This window comes from Oncorhynchus mykiss, chromosome 9 (genome assembly GCF_013265735.2).
Source record: "Oncorhynchus mykiss isolate Arlee chromosome 9, USDA_OmykA_1.1, whole genome shotgun sequence".
In the NCBI taxonomy this organism is placed as follows: domain Eukaryota; kingdom Metazoa; phylum Chordata; class Actinopteri; order Salmoniformes; family Salmonidae; genus Oncorhynchus; species Oncorhynchus mykiss.
Genome location: NC_048573.1, coordinates 32,685,823 through 32,704,806, shown reverse-complemented (window position 1 = coordinate 32,704,806; position 18,984 = coordinate 32,685,823). Strand labels below are relative to the sequence as shown.

The 18,984-nt window shown below is 40.4% G+C and overlaps 1 protein-coding gene across 29 annotated transcripts in view; it reads left to right on the top strand.

Moving 5' to 3' along the window:
- LOC110531933 (collagen alpha-1(XXV) chain) overlaps window positions 1-18,984 on the top strand; it is a 356,708-nt gene that overhangs the window by 251,268 nt on the left and 86,456 nt on the right. For 27 of the 29 annotated variants that reach the window (XM_036987810.1, XM_036987806.1, XM_036987809.1 and 24 more), the window contains 2 exons: window positions 376-402; window positions 12,940-12,984. In XM_036987810.1, coding sequence (XP_036843705.1) covers window positions 376-402; window positions 12,940-12,984 — 72 coding nt within the window. The remainder of the gene's footprint in view (window positions 1-375; window positions 403-12,939; window positions 12,985-18,984) is intronic. The other 2 variants (XM_036987814.1, XM_036987807.1) reach the window with 1 other exon arrangement.

The window sequence follows — 18,984 nt, the reverse complement described above, 5'->3', positions numbered from 1 at the left end:
CATAATACAATGTCCCAATGAAAGGAAATTATGCTTTGGGATCTTGACAAAAACTTCCATGGGACCATCCTTAGGGACGTCCCTGAAACAAACTGGGAACTAGACAAAACCTCCACAGGATCATGACACAATGTTCCGAGAACATCCTAAAATCATCCTCAGGGACGTTCTCGGAACAAACCGGGATCTAGACAAAACCTCCACAAGACCATGATACAATACCCTTTTGACTTTTGGCAAACATTTCATGCTGTTCTGGACATCCTAACAACTTATTTTTGTTTGCAGGGAATGACATCCCACCACTATTTGCAGGGCGAGTCTCTCCCTTGTGACCCTGTTACATATTATTATATCTAACATCTTTCTTTCTAGGGACCTGAGGGGCCACCAGGACAAAAGGTAGAGTTGATTTCATCTCCTGTATTCAATATTAAACCCGTTTCTCGCTTAGGTAAATCAGATAGCTTCTGAATCATATAACAAAAACTTTTGAGGTTGTTTTTTTATTTATAATTATTCTTGTTTTTTTTGTAATGTACCTGTGAGAAATGTCCTTTATTTCCTTTTTGTGAGAAAATGTTTGTACTCAGGGCACTACACGGGTTTGATTGAAGAGGGCCCATAGCCTAGGTTAGGCTGGGTGGTATGCCATATTTTACGATATACCAGTATTGATGCACAGACCGGTTTGGGTTTTTACTATACCTTCTATAACGAAATTTGAATGTTTTGTTTGTTATACACTGTTTATTATGTCCCTGAGTGCAGGAAATGCAGAAATTGATGAAAAATTTGAAAATGATTTTGAACAGTTTAAAAACAATGGCGAAAGACCAATTGAAAACACTTAGAATGTATGTGTTACCACCGTAGGGTCACACACTACTCAAAGCAAATTTAGAACTTCTATTTTTCAAAAACATAAATTCAAAAAATGGTGATATGATATTTTGGCAATATTGCCCAGCCCTATGTCCTAAGTAGCCCAGTGTCAGCTACTGTTAATAGTTATCCTCTACAATATTACATCTCATCCATATCCCCTCATGAGACCTAGACAGACTGTTGGGAGACTAATCCTGGGCTCACATACTCAGGAAACAAAATACATTCTCAACATCTTACACTCAAAATAACCATTATGCCCACTCTACAGTCCACTGAGTGGGGTGCAAGGTGTGTTAACTCAACCCATTCAGCTCTACTATTAAACACCCTAATGATGCATGGCAGCCATTATGCACCAGATTGTTCACCACACATTGCAGTGGAGAGCTGAGGACTATCACATACACATACTGTAAAGGTACATTTTGCAGTTTATATCTGTCCCATTCAGATAGAATTTAAGAGGGGGAGAAGAGAGAGAGGGGAGAGAGAGAGAGCACCTTCGAACCATCAAAATGTAAGTCCATAACATTCTCCAGTAAGAGGATTCCATCAAAGCTGGACCTGTACTCTGATGGTCGCCAGCTAGCCACAACATCCTCAGAGTCACAATAGACAGCAAACTGTCATGGTCCAAACACCTCTCTAACTTCTCCATCAGAGCAGCTCAGAAATCGGGAGCACTGAGGAGAGTAACACCAAGAGCCGAGCCATCATCTACAAGGCACATGTCTGCAGTGTCACTTCCCTGAGCTGGATGAGTGCCCCATCTACTCCCCTCAGCCTGCTTGACAACATCCAGTGTGGAACAGGACACCGCCCCTACACAACTCACCATCCCCAGCCTTCACAGAGACGACAGGTTGCTGCTGCTTCAGCCCTGTACAAAATGCACCCCACCACTGCCACATGGACCTCAAAGCTATGCTCCCACCACCATATGCTCCCACCAGACGCCATGCTACCTGCATATGCACAGCCATGCCAGACCTTGCTCTCACCCTTCCAGTCAATGGAGCATGCTCCCTAGACAGAAGCTTCCATTAGCACTGCTTTGGGAGTAACCTTTCTGCCGAACTACGTCCTCGCGCCCTTATGTCCTCATACTGATGGAATTCCCTTTGGAAGTAATTAGGCGACATTCTGTGAATAAATAATGCATTGCCTTTAATCAGTGTTGTTGTTGCTATTAACTTTTATGAATTACATAGAAAAGGTTGTCATATCAATATGAGGACTAGTATAATAACAGTTGTTTCTAAATCCATTATTTCATTGAGTAAACCCTATGCTGGCCTAACAAGACCCGGTGGTTTCAGAATCGACCGATTAACCCTCATACTACCATCATATTTTCCATACATGGATTACAAACTGGGGTCATTTTGACCTCAAGAAGAAACTATTGGAAAAAGTAACAATCATAGCAAAATATCAAGTAAATTCTAATGAAAACATTATTAGACTGTAAATAAGGTTATCTGATTTATTTCTTTTTTTTACCAAAACAGACTGTTATTTTAGCACAATTACAGTATTCTGTCAAATGAAAATAGACATTTTTCCCTTAAATAATGTGCAGATTTTTCCTAAGGTACAATCTACATTAGTACTAAAAAGCTGATTTACCATAATTTGATTTCAGTATCATTTAGTTTTTAGAAATTTAAGAAAATGTACATTTTGACATTTACAGTGGGGAGAACAAGTATTTGATACACTACCGATTTTGCAGGTTTTCCTACTTACAAAGCATGTAGAGGTCTGTAATTTTTATCATAGGTACACTTCAACTGTGAGAGACGGAATTTAAAACAAAAATCCAGAAAAACACATGACCAAAAATATGGCTAAAATTTCTGTACTTTCTAAACCCCCAGCCAGCATTAGCATCGCTGCTAGTGAAACAATGGGAGTGTTAGGGCCTACTGCAGAATGATTAAAAAAGCATGCCTAAATCATCAAAGTAACTTCAAATGAAATGGTATAGAAACCCAAATACCATAACAAGTTGCACATATAGAGTATTGGAGGATTATTATATAAAATGTCCTGTAAAAAAATGGGGGGGGAATAAACTCTACTGTATGTGTACATATAGAGAGAGGGTAGCTGGTTTCTGTATAAAAATATATATATATATTTTACAAATGTTACCTTTATATACAAAAAAATGTTTTTGTTTATTTTTAGTTTTTTATTTCACCTTTATTTGACCAGGTAAACCAGTTGAGGACAAGTTCTCATTTAAAACTGTGACCTGGTCAAGATAAAGCAAAACAGTGCGACAAAAACAACAACACAGAGTTACACATGGGATAAACAAGCGTACAGTCAATAACACAATAGAAAAATCTGTATACAGTGTGTGCAAATGAAGTAAGGAGGTAAGGCAATAAATAGGCCAAGTTATATATGTGCAGATGAGGATGTGCAAGTAGAAATACTGGTGTGCAAAAGAGCAGAAAAACAAAAACAAATATGGGGATGAGGTATGTAGTTGTATTATACACATTATACCCAAACATAAACACATGAAAATACAAAAACGCAGTCATGGAAAACACAAATAGAACATTAAAAATCAAACAGTCCTCCACAAATAAGTCCCCAATCATTATGTTAAATTGCTCGAGTGGCACCAGAACAACAAGATTAAATGTATTTGGATAGTTGTTCCAGCAATACTTTGCATTAAAACTAAAAGCAGATTTACCTAACTTGGTGGAGACCCTTGGAACTTTAAGAGTTAACCATCCCTGTGAACGGGTTAGGCAACTCAGGTGTCTATACTTCAACAGCAAAGTTAGATAAGACGGAAGTTTATGAAATAGGGCCTTGTAAACAAAAAGAGAGTAATGTAGAGATCTACAGGTCTTTAGCGAAGCCAACATTTTGATACAGGATGCAGTAATGAGTATCAAAAGGTTTAAGAGTAATAGCAGCTGCACTTTTATTAATAATATCACTATAATCAAGAACAGATTAAAAGGTTGACTGAATAATCTGCTTCCAACTGCTTAGAGAAAGGCAAGATCTGTTTCAGTAGAAAAAGCCAACTTTAATTCTTAGCTTCTTAACCAGCTCATCTACTGTATATGTTTTTTAAACGTCAATTCCATATCAATCCAAACGTCTAAGTATTTATGTGTGGGAACACGTTTGATTGGAGAACCAGTTTTGACACAGCCAGGGTCGGGGCAACAGCAGACATACTAATAGTATCATTCGCATATAGATGAAGTTTAAACATTTTTACAGACTGACCAATGGTGTTTATATAAATAGTGAAGAGAATAGGTCCCAAAATCAACCCCTGTGGTACTTCAAGAAATTCAGACCTAACCCCATCAATCACGATGGCCTAAGTTCTAGCCCTAAGATAATCATGAAACCATGAACAGGCATATCAGAGTTCAGGCATATCTTATTAAAAAAAAACATCATAATCAACAGTATCAAAAGTGTCATGTCTGACTATGATTCAATTATATGACATGCTATTTTATCAATTCGATTACCTAACATTTAATTGATTACGTGATTGAATTAAACCATGCAACAATTAAAGCATTAATAAACTGGGGCACCACGGAAGCATTAATTTATATAGAGCGGTTATCTCCTGAATCCACTCCCTTAAAGATGAAGATCTGTTATATCAATAGCAGTCAATTATTGTCACCTCGATCGGTAGGTCTCATTCTGATTGTCGTAAGTACTTGGTTATCTGCACGAACCCTAGTTAATAAGTTGAATCAGCAATACACAAATTGGCTTAATTATTTATTTACTAAAATACCTAAATAATCACACAGAATTACATATACACATGATGAGTAATCGATGTGTGATCTATCCTGTGTACATTTATATATATCTATCCTGTGTATATACATATATATGACATGATGAGTAATCGATGTGTGATCTATCCTGTGTGTATATATATATATATATATATATATATATATATATAGATATATATCATGTCATAAAAACCCCCTAGTGGGCTAACCTAATATGACAGCTGATTACACAAAGGATGGGGGTTGGGTTTGAATGAAAGAGCGGGAAGACTGAGGGAAAAGGGGATTGGGTCTCTATCGGATCTTGAGGAGCTACCGTAAATACAGACTCTTATGAATTCTAATAACCGCCCATTCGTAAAAGGAAAATAAAAAGAGCAAAGTTGGACATTTACCAACGATTCAAGAATCTTAGCTAGACAAGGATGCCTTGAAATGAGGTGATCATTTTTAAGATCACTACTGTCCCTAGCTAAGCATCCAGGACTTATTTTTCTGTAAATAGCCTAAAATAATAATTTATCTGATCATTCAGCAAGTTTCCCCTATCGGCATCCAGCCCAATATCATTGTGAATAGGCTTAGAAGTTATTTCAAAGAGAGAACCCACTGAAATACATTTTGACTAAATGCATCAATGATGCCATTTTTATCTGTAATGAGGCTAGTGTCTGAATTTTTTGAGAGGAGAGAAGAAAGTAGTACCCTTCAGGGTTCGACAGTTTTCCAGAATTTAGACGGTTCCCATTACAGTCCGAAAGACTGGATACATAATAATCAGATTTAACCTGTCTGATTTGTCTTACACAATAACTCCTCAGTTGTTTAAAAGCTTGCCAGTCCTGGGCTAAGACTGTGTTTCTGGCCTTGACCCAAAGTCATCTCTTTTATGAATTACATCTGATAATTCCGGTGTACCAGGCATTCGATCTACCTTTAACCCTTGAAAAGGGCTCAAAGCTAAATCAGGTTCAGGGATAGCTGAAGTACAATCAAGGTCGCTAAGGTAGAGATCATGTAAAAAAAAATGTTATTTGGGATGATACGAGGCATAGGTTTGTATTTTTAACATCTCTAACACAAACATTATAGTATTACAGTTCTACCAAGTATTCTGACAGATTTTTATGAGCTGTTTGACTGCAACAAAGCATACATGTAAGTTAATATTGATTTTGTGCATGGTTGTAACCAGTTATAACCATAGGCAAGTACATACGGTGCGGCATCTCTGCAGGTTTTTAGATTTGCCCTAGAATGATTACATTTTAAAGAATACACACCAATACAGCTCTGGGTGTAGATTCAGAGCGTATCTGAGTTCTGTCTATCTGGTCAAAATCTGATACAGGTCCCCCTCCACCCTCTGGAGGTATGGATAACTTGTTACTATGTCTCAAGAGAAACCTAGATTCAAATAAAGATCCTATCTATCAAATTAATATAGACAGAATTAATAAAAAAGTCCATATTGATACAGAAATACTAAACAATGCAAGAACAAGTGCATTGACAAAAATGAAAATGTGGAAGAATTGAATAAATTACCATTGGGCTGTGATCAAAAATGTACCCATTTATTTGTATGAGGGTTAATAGTGCTGCTGAGCCATGAGATTCTATGCTAGTCTCAGGCTTACTATAGAGCAGTAGGGCACACATGATAACCACCAAATCAAATTGTATTTGTCACATACACATGGTTAGCAGATGTTAATGCAAGTGTAGCGAAATGCTTGTGCTTCTAGTTCCGACCATGCAGTAATATCTAACAAGTAATTTAACCTAACAATTTCACAACCACTACCTTATACACACAAGTGTAAAGGAATTAATATGAATATGTACATAAAAATATATGAATAAGTGATGGCCGAACGGCATAGGCAAGATGCAGTAGATGGTATAGAGTACAGCATATACATATGAGATGAGTAATGTAGGGTAGGAAAACATTATATAAAGTGGCATTGTTTGAAGTGGCTAGTGATACATTTATTACTTCAATTTTTCCATTATTAAAGTGGCTAGAGTTGAGTCAGTATGTTGGCAGCAGCCACTCAATGTTAGTGATGGCTGTTTAACAGTCTGATGGCCTTGAGATAGACGCTGTTTTTCAATCTCTCGGTCCCCGCTTTGATGCAACTGTACTGACCTCACCTTCTGGATGATAGCGGGGTGAACAGGCAGTGGCCCGGGTGGTTGTTGTCCTTGATGATCTTTTTGGCCTTCCTGTGACATCGGGTGGTGTAGGTGTCCTGGAGGGCAAGTATTTTACACCCGGTGATGCGTTGTGCAGACCTCACTACCCTCTGGAGAGCCTTACGGTTATGAGCGGAGCAGCTGCCGTACCAGGCGGTGATACAGCCCGCCAGGATGCTCTCGATTGTGCATCTGTAAAAGTTTGTGAGTGTTTTTGGTGACAAGCCAAATTTCTTCAGCCTCCTGAGGTTGAAGAGACCATGTAAAGAGTAGGAGATCATTAATCCTCACTTGTAATGTCTACAGAGTCTAAATTGCTGTGTCTAGAAAATAACAAGGAGAACGTGGAAACATAACAGAGCGCTGTCTCCTTTTTTTATTCTTCACATTGACTAAGCTTCTCGGTGTGGCTATTCCCAAATTCCTGTGCTTTCTGTCATTCTAATCTCACAAGTCTTGACATTTCACATGAGATGTTTACCCTGGATGGTATTTTAAGGTAATCAAACCCTCTCTGCCCCGAAGAGGAGCAGAGATATCAAAGGTTGTCTCAGCTTGTTTTTCTCCCATTTTCTCCTTGTCTGTTCGCAGCGCTGTGTCTCGCAAGGACTGGCGCTGGAGGTTTTGTAGCTGGGTATTACCGCCACACCAGCGGTCACGAGTCATGACGGCAGTCAAATTCCAGATGACCATTTAGTCACAGTAATTAGGCTTCTCCAAGCTCTGATGCTGCTGATGGTCATTAGTAGCCTACCAAACTTGTTAACTGCCTGGTACTCAGCACTCTATTGTCCCTCTAATCATTCTGACATCAATGTAAATGTATTCGAAAAGCTAATCAAACACTTCATAAGAGCCCATGAGCAAGATGGCTCTGACAGAGGGGGCCACCTCTCGTCTAGTCCGTAGGAAACTTGTTTTTTTAATGTATACTTTCTTACATTGTTATCCCAGAAAATGTTATGTGTTATAACATACAGCCCGGAAGAACTGTTGGATATCAGAGTGGCGGTGACTCACCAGCAACACCAGCATTACGACCAGGAATACGACTTTCTCGAAGCGGATCCTTTGTTCGCACCTCCCAAGGCATTTGAACTGATTCCAGAGGCCAATTCAAAACAATGCCAATGGAGGAGAGGAATTCGGAGTGGTCTTCTAGTCAGACTTCGGAGGCACACACACCACCCACTGCTTTCAAGTATATTACTCACTAAACGTTCAGTCTCTAGATAACAAAGTTGACGACATCAGAGCAAGGGTTGCTTTCCAGAGAGACATCAGGGATTGTAACATACTGTGTTTCACGGAAACATGGCTCTTTCGGGATAAACTGTCGGAATCTGTCCAGCCATCTGGATTCTCAGTGCATCGCACCGACACAAATAAACATCTCTCCAGGAAGAAGAAAGGCAGGGGTGTATGTTTCATGAATAACGACTCATGGTGTAATTGTAATAACATACAGGAACTCAAGTCCTTTTTGTTCACCTGACCTAGAATACCTCACAATCAAATGCCGACCGTATTATCTCCCAAGAGAACTCTCTTCGGTTATTGTCACAGCCGTGTAAATCCCCCCTCAAGCTGATACCTCGGCGGCCCTCAAGGAACTTCACTGGACTTTGTGCAAACTGGAAACCACATATCCTTAGGATGCATTTATTGTAGCTGGGGATTTTAACAAAACAAATTTTAGAAAAAGGCTACCTTGATTCTATCAGCACATCGACTGCAGCTCTAGTGCTGGAAAAACACTGAACCATTGTTACTCTAACTTCCGGTATGCATACAAGGCCCTCCCAAGCCCTCCTTTCGGCAAATCTGACCACAACTTCATTTTGCTCCTCCCTTCCTATAGGCAGAAATTCAAAGAGGAAGCACCCATGCTAAGGACTATTCAACGCTGGTCTGACCAATCAGAATCCACACTTCAAGATTGTTTTGATCCCCGGACTGGGATATGTTCGGGTAGCTTCTGAGAATAATATGAATGCGTACACTGAGACAATTACTGAGTTTAACTAGAGGTGCATAGGAGATGTTGTACCTACTGTGACTATTAAAACCTACCCTAACCAGAAGCCGTGGATAGATGGCAGCATTCGCGCAAAACTGAAAGCACGAGCCACCGCATTTAACCATGGCAAGGTGATGGGGATTATGGCCGAATACAGACAGAGTAGCAATCAAACAGGCAAAACATCAGTATTGAGACAAAGTGGAGTTGCAATTCAACGGCTCAGACACAAGATGTATTTGGCAGGGTCTACAGACAATCACGGACTACAAAAGGAAAACCAGCCACGTCGCGGACATCGATGTCTTGCTTCCGGACAAGCTAAACAGGTTCTTCGTCCTCTTTCAGGATAACACAATGCCACCGACGCGGCGAGCTACCAAGGACTGTGGGCTCTCATGCTCCGTGGCCGACATGAGTAAGACATTTAAACGTGTTAACCCTCGCAAGGCCGCCGGCCCAGACAGCATCCCTAACCACGTCCTCAGAGCATGCGCAGACCAGCTGGCTGATTTGTTTACGGACATATTCCATCTCTCCCTATCCCAGTCTGCCGTCCCCACATGCTTCACATTAAGCTCAAGGCCCTGGGTCTGAACCCCAACCTGTGCAATTGGATCCTGGACTTCCTGATGGGCTGCCCCCAGGTGGTGAAGGTAGGAAACAACATCTCCACATCGCTGATCCTCAACACTGGGGCCCCGCAAGGGTGCATACTCAGCCTCCTCCTGTACTCCCTGTTCATCCATTGACGGTGTGGCTAAGCACGCCTCCAACTCACTCATCAAGTTTACAGACGACACAACAGTAGTAGGCTTGATTACCAACAATGACGAGACAGCCTAACAGGGAGGAGGTGAGTGCTCTGTGAGTGTGGTGTCAGGAAAATAACCTCTCACTCAACGTCAACAAAACAAAGTAGAGTGTCATGGACTTCAAGAAACAGCAGATGGAGCACCCCCTATCCACATCGATGGGACAGAAGTGGAGAAGGTGGAAAGTTTTACGTTCCGCGGCGTACATATCTCTGACAAATTGAAATGGTCCGCCTCTTAAACCTCAGGAGGCTGAACATTCCTTTTATTAACATGAGTCTTCAATATTCCCAGTTAATACGTTTTAGGTTGGAGTTATTATAGGAATTATGACATGTCAACTATTTCTCTCTATACCATTTGTGTTTCATATACCTTTGACTATTGGATGTTCTTATAGGCACTTTAGTATTGCCAGCCTAATCTCAGAAGTTCATAGGCTTGAAGTGATTAACAACGCTGTGCTTCAAGCATTGCTAAGAGCTGCTGGCAAACACAGTAAAGTGCAGTTTGAATGAATTCTTACAAGCCTGCTGTTGCCTACCACCGCACAGTCAGACTGCTCTATCAAATATCAAATCATAGACTTAATTATAATAAACACACAGAAATACGAGCCTTTGGTCATTAATATGGTCAAATCCGTAAACTATCATTTCGAAAACAAAACGTTTATTCTTTCAGTGAAATACGGAACCTTTCCCTATTTTATCGAACGGTTGGCAACCCTAAGTCTAAGTATTGCTTCTACATTGCACAACCTTCAATGTTATGTCATAATTATGTAAAATTCTGGCAAATTAATTACGGTCTTTGTTAGGAAGAAATGGTCTTCACACAGTTCGCAACGAGCCATGCGGCCAAAACTTACCCTGACTTTGCTTGCACTGAACGCAAGAGAAGTGACACAATTCCCCTCGTTAATATTGCCTGCTAACATGCATTTCTTTTAACAAAATATTCAAGTAAAAAAATATACTTCTGTGTATTTATTTTAAGGATGGCATTGATGTTTATGGTTAGGATCGTTTGTGCTTTTTTTCACAAATGTGCTTTTGTTAAATCATCACCCGTTTGGTGAAGTTGAAGTAGGCTGGGATTCGATGATAAATTAACAGGCACCACGTTGATTATATGCAACGCAGGGCAAGCTAGTTAACCTAGTAATATCATCAACCATGTGTAGTTAATTAGTGATTATGTGAAGATTGATTGTTTTTTATAAGATAAGTTTAATGTTAGCTAGCAACTTACCTTGGCTCCTGGCAGCCACAAGGTCCTTTAGATGCTGCACTCGCATAACAGGTGGTCAGCCTGCTACGCAGTCTCCTCGTGGATTGCAATGTAATCGGCCATAATCAGAGTCCAAAAAGGCTGATTACCGATTGTTATGAAAACTTGAAATTGGCCCTGATTTATCGGTCGACCTCTAACGGCAAACTTGCACCACCCACATCCGCAGGTTTCTCCAGAGGGTGGTGCGCTCTGTCCAACACATCACTGGGGGCAAACTACCTGCCCTCATCAAGGACAACAACCACTGCTTGTTCACCCCGCTATCATCCAGAAGGTGAAGTCAGTACAGGTGCATCAAAGTTGGGACCGAGAGACTGAAAAACAGCTTCTTTCTCAGGCCATCAGACTGTTAAATAGCCATCACTAGCACAGAGAGGCTGCTGCCAACATACAGACTTGAAATCATTGGCCAGTTAAATAAATTGAACACTAGTCACTTTATTAATTTCACTTTCATAGTGTTTACATATCTTGCGTTACTCATCTCATATGTACAGTGGGGCAAAAAAGTATTTAGTCAGCCACCAATTATGCAAGTTCTCCCACTTAAAAAGATGAGAGAGGCCTGTAATTTTCATCTTAGGTACATTTCAACTATGACAGATGAAATTAGAAAAGAAATCCAGAAAATCACATTGTAGATTTTTTATGAATTTATTTTGAATATTTGTTTCTCACACAGAATAGAATAGGTCATTTTTTGTACTATGGGGGATGGTAGATTGACATAGGCTAGTGCTTTTGCTGTTCGTTAGGCCTACTCGTCTTGTTGGCAGATGAAATGTAAAAGGATAGTTCTTCCAATATCTTCAATATGCGCCTCGGAATTGGATAAGGACACTCGCAGTTGCACATCCGGGTGATATTATAATTCAGACCAAGGGCACAATGGCCACTGGCCGCAAAATACATGGATTTTTTAGGGGGCATTACAGCCACACAAAGGGGAGGCATTATCAAGTGCTTGTCAAATTGTGAATGAGAGACTGATGAAGTGTGTACAGCCTGCGCAAAACGCAAAGCAGAGTTCATGCAACTTTCATGCAACTTTTTTCAAGTGATCAATAGAGTCGCATTTTTAAAGAGCTGTAAATTAAACATATAGGAGTACCTGTTTCTTTGTTGACCGCTCAACAAATAATAGCCACAGGTGTGCACTCCCTCACTCCCTCCAATTGTATTCTACATACTATAAAATAACATAAAATAATACCATGGAATTCTAAGCAAATCTGATCTGCTAAATGAACTAGTGTTGCCTACAACCATATGGCTTAGCCAGATCAGGGCCTATCATAAGGACAACTCAGTGTATGCTCTTCTGAAATAGACAAAAAAAAATTAATGTCAAGTTTCCCTAGACCTGTCTAAAATAAATAAGGGATTTATTGTGATACGCTAGCCTATATTACATGGATTTATTTTACTTTTTAAAATGAAGAAGTTCCAAAGGTCTGCATCAGTGGCTTGTATGCTTTGTGTGGAAGCCAGGAGATGCTAAATGTGTTTGTTAATTAACGGTCAATTACTGGGAGACGGGCAGTTATTTGCTTGACAATCACCGGATGACAAAATGTCATGACCACCACAGCCCTAGTCATGCTTTAGGCATTTGTCAAATAAATTTGAAGGTGAGCCACAGAAAGTTGGAGTTGAGCACAAGAGGTTTTAGTGGCAGCCATAGAACTGTCAAATAATCAGTACTGAGAAGTTATGTCACTCTGCATATGACACCTTTCATTAAATCATGGTCTTAATCATCACTAGTCTTAACAGGGAAAAACACAAAGACATATACTTAAGACAGCACATCATAGTCACCTTCCCGTAGACACATGCAAGCATACTATATGTTATATAAAACATGGAATGTCTTAGAAGTGTTTGTTTTTTGTGTTTTTTACAGGGTTCCCTCGGGCCTCCTGGCATCCCAGGTGTTGAAGGGCTGAAGGTAAGATCATTGTTATAGAGGAAGACATGATAGATGTGACATATAAGTAGATGACATATTTCAATAGCTTTATTTGCAGATTACCTAACCTCATCCCCAGGCTGATGCATAGAGCCTGGTAACAGTGTGAGACTGTTTGGAACTTAGGGGGCGTAGATTTACTGAGTGACATGCTAATGAATTCAAATTCTGAGTGAATCACACGACTATGAGGCATTCCAACAACTTTGTCAATATGGCTTGACCATGGTAATTGACCACCCAATGTACCCTAGGAGTTTAGCTTCTTCAACTTGCTCAATGGTCACACCCTTTATACACAACTCCAGCTGAGGTTTAGGTCAGAGCCAAGAATGGGATGTTTCCTCAACAAAGACTATCCTGAAGCTGTGTGCCAGAAGAGGAAACAAATTATCCCAGTCATGAAAGCTGCCAGAGTGCATCAGGACATTGCTTATGTCCGCTATGACAGGCTCATGGTCCACCCTCCCTCCCAAAAGCCTGGAAGGGATGAGAGAGCCATGCCTGTGGTTTCGTAGTGTCAGCCCCGCAGGACACGCACACTTACACACACACACACTTGATGGACTGCTCTCTCTTTGTTTCTCTCAGCTGATTGGTTGACATACTGTAAATTGAGAAATGTTGTGACTAAACTTAACAAAAAGAAGAAGAAATTACATTACCAAACCAAGATAAATGACATAAAACACAATGAAAAGAATTATATAATAATGATAAGCCACCAGGTATAGACAACCTTGATGGGAAACTATTAAGAATGGTACCCATATTTGCTATATCTTTAACCAAAGCCTAAAGGAATGTGTGTGTCCACAAGCGTGGAAGGAAGCTAAAGTAATTCCACTGCCTAAAAATAGTAAAGCACCCTTTGCTGGCTCTAATAGCCGCTCAACCAGTTTGCAGCCTGTTCTTAGTACACTGATGGATAGAATTCTGTTTGACCAATGTTTTGCAAAGAGTCAACAAATCTGCCTCAAAAGTATGTATCCCACAACAGAACATTATTAGGTAGGAGTTAAGTGATTTTAATCAAATTCCATCATCATTATGACAATATTCCATCATCGTTATGTCAATTACTTGACATAATGATTATAGATAATTGTACGATTTATGAGTTTAGTTAGCATTGCATGGGAAATTCCCTAAGTCTTACAACTTCTTAAGGTATAGGGGGCAGCATTTTCACTTTTGGATAAATAGCGTGCCCAATTTCAACTTCCTGCTACTCATGCCAAGAATATAAGATATGCATATTATTAGTATGGATAGAAAACACTCTGAAGTTTCTAAAACTGTTTGAATCATGTCTGTGAGTATAACAGAACTTGTAGCGGGCAAAACCCCAGGACTAATCATTTAGAATTTTTTTTTTTTGAGGTCTCTGTCTTTTCAATGAGTTTTCATTGGGGAACTATATTCATAAGGAACTTGTTTGCAGTTCCTACCGCTTCCACTGGATGTCACCAGTCTTTGGAAAATGGTTGAGGTTATTCCTTTGTGAAATGAAGAAGTACGGCCATCTTGGAACTGGGTAACACTGCGCAAGACTTGAAAAGTAGCGTTGGGTTGTTGTCTTCCTGTATTGAACACAGATCGACCCGTCTTCAATTTGATCGATTATTAACATTTAAAAATACCTACATTTGTATTACAAAAGTAGTTTGAAATGTTTTGGCAAAGTTTACAGGTAACTTTTTAGATATTTTGTAGTGACGGTGCACAAATTGGAAGCTGTTTTTTTCTGGATCAAACGCGCCAAATAAATGGACATTTTGGATATGTATGGACGGAATTAATCGAACAAAAGGACCAATTGTGATGTTTATGGGACATATTGGAGTGCCAACAAAAGAAGCTCGTCAAAGGTAGGGCATGATTTATATTTTAATTCTGCGTTTTGGGTAGCACCTGCAGAGTTGAAATATGCTACTCTCTTTGTTTACTGTAGTGCTATCATCAGATAATAGCTTCTTATGCTTTCGCCGAAAAGCCTTTTTCTGACACGTTGGCTGGATTCACAACGAGTGTAGCTTTAATTTAGTATCCTACATGTGTGATTTAATGAAAGTTTGATTTTTATATAATTTTATTTGAATTTGCCACACTGCATTTTCCCTGGCTTTTGGCAAAGTGGGACGCGAGCGTCCCCTATCCTAGAGAGGTTAAACACTATGTAACTATTTACTCAATGTTTGATTTGAACATGGCGAAACCTGAAGATGTTTGGAACAGTGCGTAACTCCTATTCATGTTAATACTGCTTGGACTTCCAAATAAACATGGTTTATTAAACCTTTTAACCAGAGATTGCCTCACCTTGTAGACTTACCTTAAGTCATTCAACTTCATGCAGCTTCCAAGTGATTTTAGGACAAATAGTTGCTTGTCTAAAGGGTTAATGTTGTTATGGGGCTAAAATATAAATGGGCTAATTGTTTCTGGTAACAGATGGAGTCAGGGTTGTTTCTCAATTAGAGACGATCTGCCTCAAGAGGTCAATGGTTGCCTGTATGGATGTATTTTAGAACACCTCAGATAATATCAATCGAATCTAAGTGACTTCTATCCAATCAACAGAGGTGCATCGTACAGTACAGTACTGTACATAAAGTGCCACCCTGTCAAAAACCATGGCCCGTAGATACAGTACCACGTGTCAAACGTTTGGACACACAGACTCATTCAAGTATTTGTCTTTATTTGTACTATTTCTACATTGTAGAATAATAGTGAAGACATCAAAACAACATATATGGAATCATGTAACCAAAAAAGTGTTTTATTGTACATTTGAGATTCTTCAAAGTAGCCACCCTTTGCCTTGACAGCTTTGCATTCTCTCAATCATTTTTTTAAAAATAAATTTATTTGCAAATTATGGTGGAAAATAAGTATTTGGTCAATAACAAAGTTTATCTTAATACTTAATACCCTTTGTTGGCAATGACAGAGGTCAAACGTTTTCTGTAAGTCTTCACAAGGTTTTCACACACTGTTGCTGGTATTTTGGCCCATTCCTCCATGCAGTGATGTTTTGGGGCTGTTGCTGGGCAACACGGACTTTCAACTCCCTCCAAATATTTTATATGGGGTTGAGATCTGGAGACTGGCTAGGCCACTCCAGGACCTTGAAATGCTTCTTACGAAGCCACTCCTTCGTTGCCCGGGCGGTGTGTTTGAGATCATTGTCATGCTGAAAGACCCAGCCACGTTTCATCTTCAATGCCCTTGCTGATGGAAGGAGGTTTTCACTCAAAATATCCCACGATACATGGCCCCTTTCATTATTTCCTTTACACGGATCAGTTGTCCTGGTCCCTTTGCAGAAAAACAGCCCCAAAGCATGATGTTTCCACCCCCATGCTTCACAGTAGGTATGGTGTTCTTTGGATGCAACTCAGCATTCTTTGTCCTCCAAACACGACGAGTTGAGTTTTTACCAAAAAGTTATATTTTGGTTTCATCAGACCATATGACATTCTCCCAATCTTCTTCCGGATCATCCAAATGCTCTCTAGCAAACTTCAGACGGGCCTGGACTGGCTAAGCAGGGGGACACGGTCCCTGGCTGCGTAGTGTGTTACTGATGGTAGGCTTTGTTACTTTGGTCCCAGCTCTCTGCAGGTCATTGACTAGGTCCCCCCCCCCCCCCGTGTGGTTCTGGGATTTTTGCTCACCGTTCTTGTGATCATTTTGGGGATCTCACGGGGTGAGATCTTGCGTGGAACCCCAGATCGAGGGAGATTATCAGTGGTCTTGTATGTCTTCCATTTCCTAATAATTGCTCCCACAGTTGATTTCTTCAAACCAAGCTGCTTACCTATTGCAGATTCAGTCTTCCCAGCCTGGTGCAGGTCTACAATTTTGTTTCTGGTGTCCTTTGACACCTCTTTGGTCTTGGCCATAGTGGAGTTTGGAGTGTTTGAGGTTGTGGACAGGTGTCTTTTATACTGATAACAAGTTCAAACAGGTGCCATTAATACAGGTAACGAGTGGAGGACAGAGGAGCCTCTTAAAGAAGAAGTTACAGGTCTGTGAGAGCCAGAAATCTTGCTTGTTTGTAGGTGACCAAATACTTATTTTCCACTATAATTTGCAAATAATTCATTAAAAATCCTACAATGTGATTTTCTGGATTTTTCTTTCTAATTTTGTCTGTCATAGTTGAAGTGTACCTATGATGAAAATTGCAGGCCTCTCATCTTTTTAAGTGGGAGAACTTGCACAATTGGTGGCTGACTAAATACTTTTTTGCCCCACTGTAAGATTGATTATACAGATAATTTGGAATTTTCAACACTAATATTTCTCTCTTTTTTTTCTTTTTTTTTTAACCGTCATTTAACTAGGAAAGTCGGTTGAGAACAAATTATAATTTACAATGACGGCAGACCCCGGCCAAACTCGGGCCAATTGTGCGCCGCCCTATGGGACATAAAACAAGAAGCAATGCAGTCAATATTTCTATTAGCCCTTTGGTTACAGTGACAAGCAAGACGTACTGCTCTGTTCTGGTCCAGCTGCAGCTTTCCTAGGTCGTTTTTTCAGCACCTGACCGTATAACCGGGCAAGATGTGACAAAACCAGAGCCTGCAGGACTTGCTTGGTAGAATGTGGTGTTAAAAATGCAGAGCCCCTCTTTCTTGCAGACAGACTTCTACCCATCTTTACAACAATAGAGTCAATATGCCTTCACAATGACAGTTTATGGTAACACAAAGAAGTTTAGTTGCCTCTACTTTCATAACAGCCACATCATTCATTACCAGATTCAGCTAACGTCTAGTACTCATGGAATGATTTGTACAATATTATAGCGGACAATATTGCCACTCCTATTTGCCATATCTTCAATTTAAGCCTACTAGAAAGTAAAAAGTAATTCCGCTACCCAAGAATGGTAAAGCCCCAAATAGCCAACCAATCAGCCTGTTACCAACCCTGAGTAAACTTTTGAAAAAATTGTGTTTGACCAGTTCCAGTATTATTTTACAGTAAACAAATTTACAATAGACTTTCAGCACTCTTTGAGTTAGGCCAGTGTGTGTGGATGTCTCAACACTATACAGGTCCGCTACTACAGCGACTGCAATGACCACTTATTTTTATTTTTTTATTATTATTTTTTACCCCTTTTTCTCCCCAATTTCGTGGTATCCATTTGTTGTAGTAGCTACTATCTTGTCTCATCGCTACAACTCCCGTACGTGCTCGGGAGAGACTTAGGTTGAAAGTCATGCGTCCTCCAATACACAACCCAACCAGCCGCACTGCTTCTTAACACAGCGCGCATCCAACCCGGAAGCCAGCTGCACCAATGTGTCGGAGGCTACACCGTGCACCTGGCAACCTTGGTTAGCGTGCACTGCGCCCGGCCCGCCACAGGAGTCGCTGGTGCGCGATGAGACAAGGACATCCCTACTGACCAAGCCCTCCCTAACCCGGACGACGCTAGGCCAATTGTGTGTCGCCCCACGGACCTCCCGGTCGCTGCCGGTTACGACAGAGCCTGGGCGCGAACCCAGGTACTCTGATGGCACAGCTGGCGCAGTACAGCGCCCTTAACCACTGCGCCACCCGGGAGGCCTCCCGGGTGTCGTAGCCTCTGACACATTGGTGCAGCTGGCTTCCGGGTTGGATGCACGATGTGTTAAGAAGCAGTGCAACACTTAACAAAAATTTGCAGTTCGTTTCAGAATGGGTGGCAAGAAATAAGTTAGTCCTAAATATTTCAAAAACTAAAAGCATTGTATTTGGGACAAATCATTCACTAAACCCAAAACCTCAACTAAATCTTGTAATGGATAATGTGGAAATTGAGCAAGTTGAGGTGATTAAACTGCTTGGTAGCTAAGATGGGGAGAAGTCTTTCCATAATAAAGCGGTGCTCTGCCTTAACAACACGATCAACAAGGCAGGTCCTAGTTTTGTCGCACCTGGACTATTGTTCAGTAGTGTGGTCAGGTGCCACAA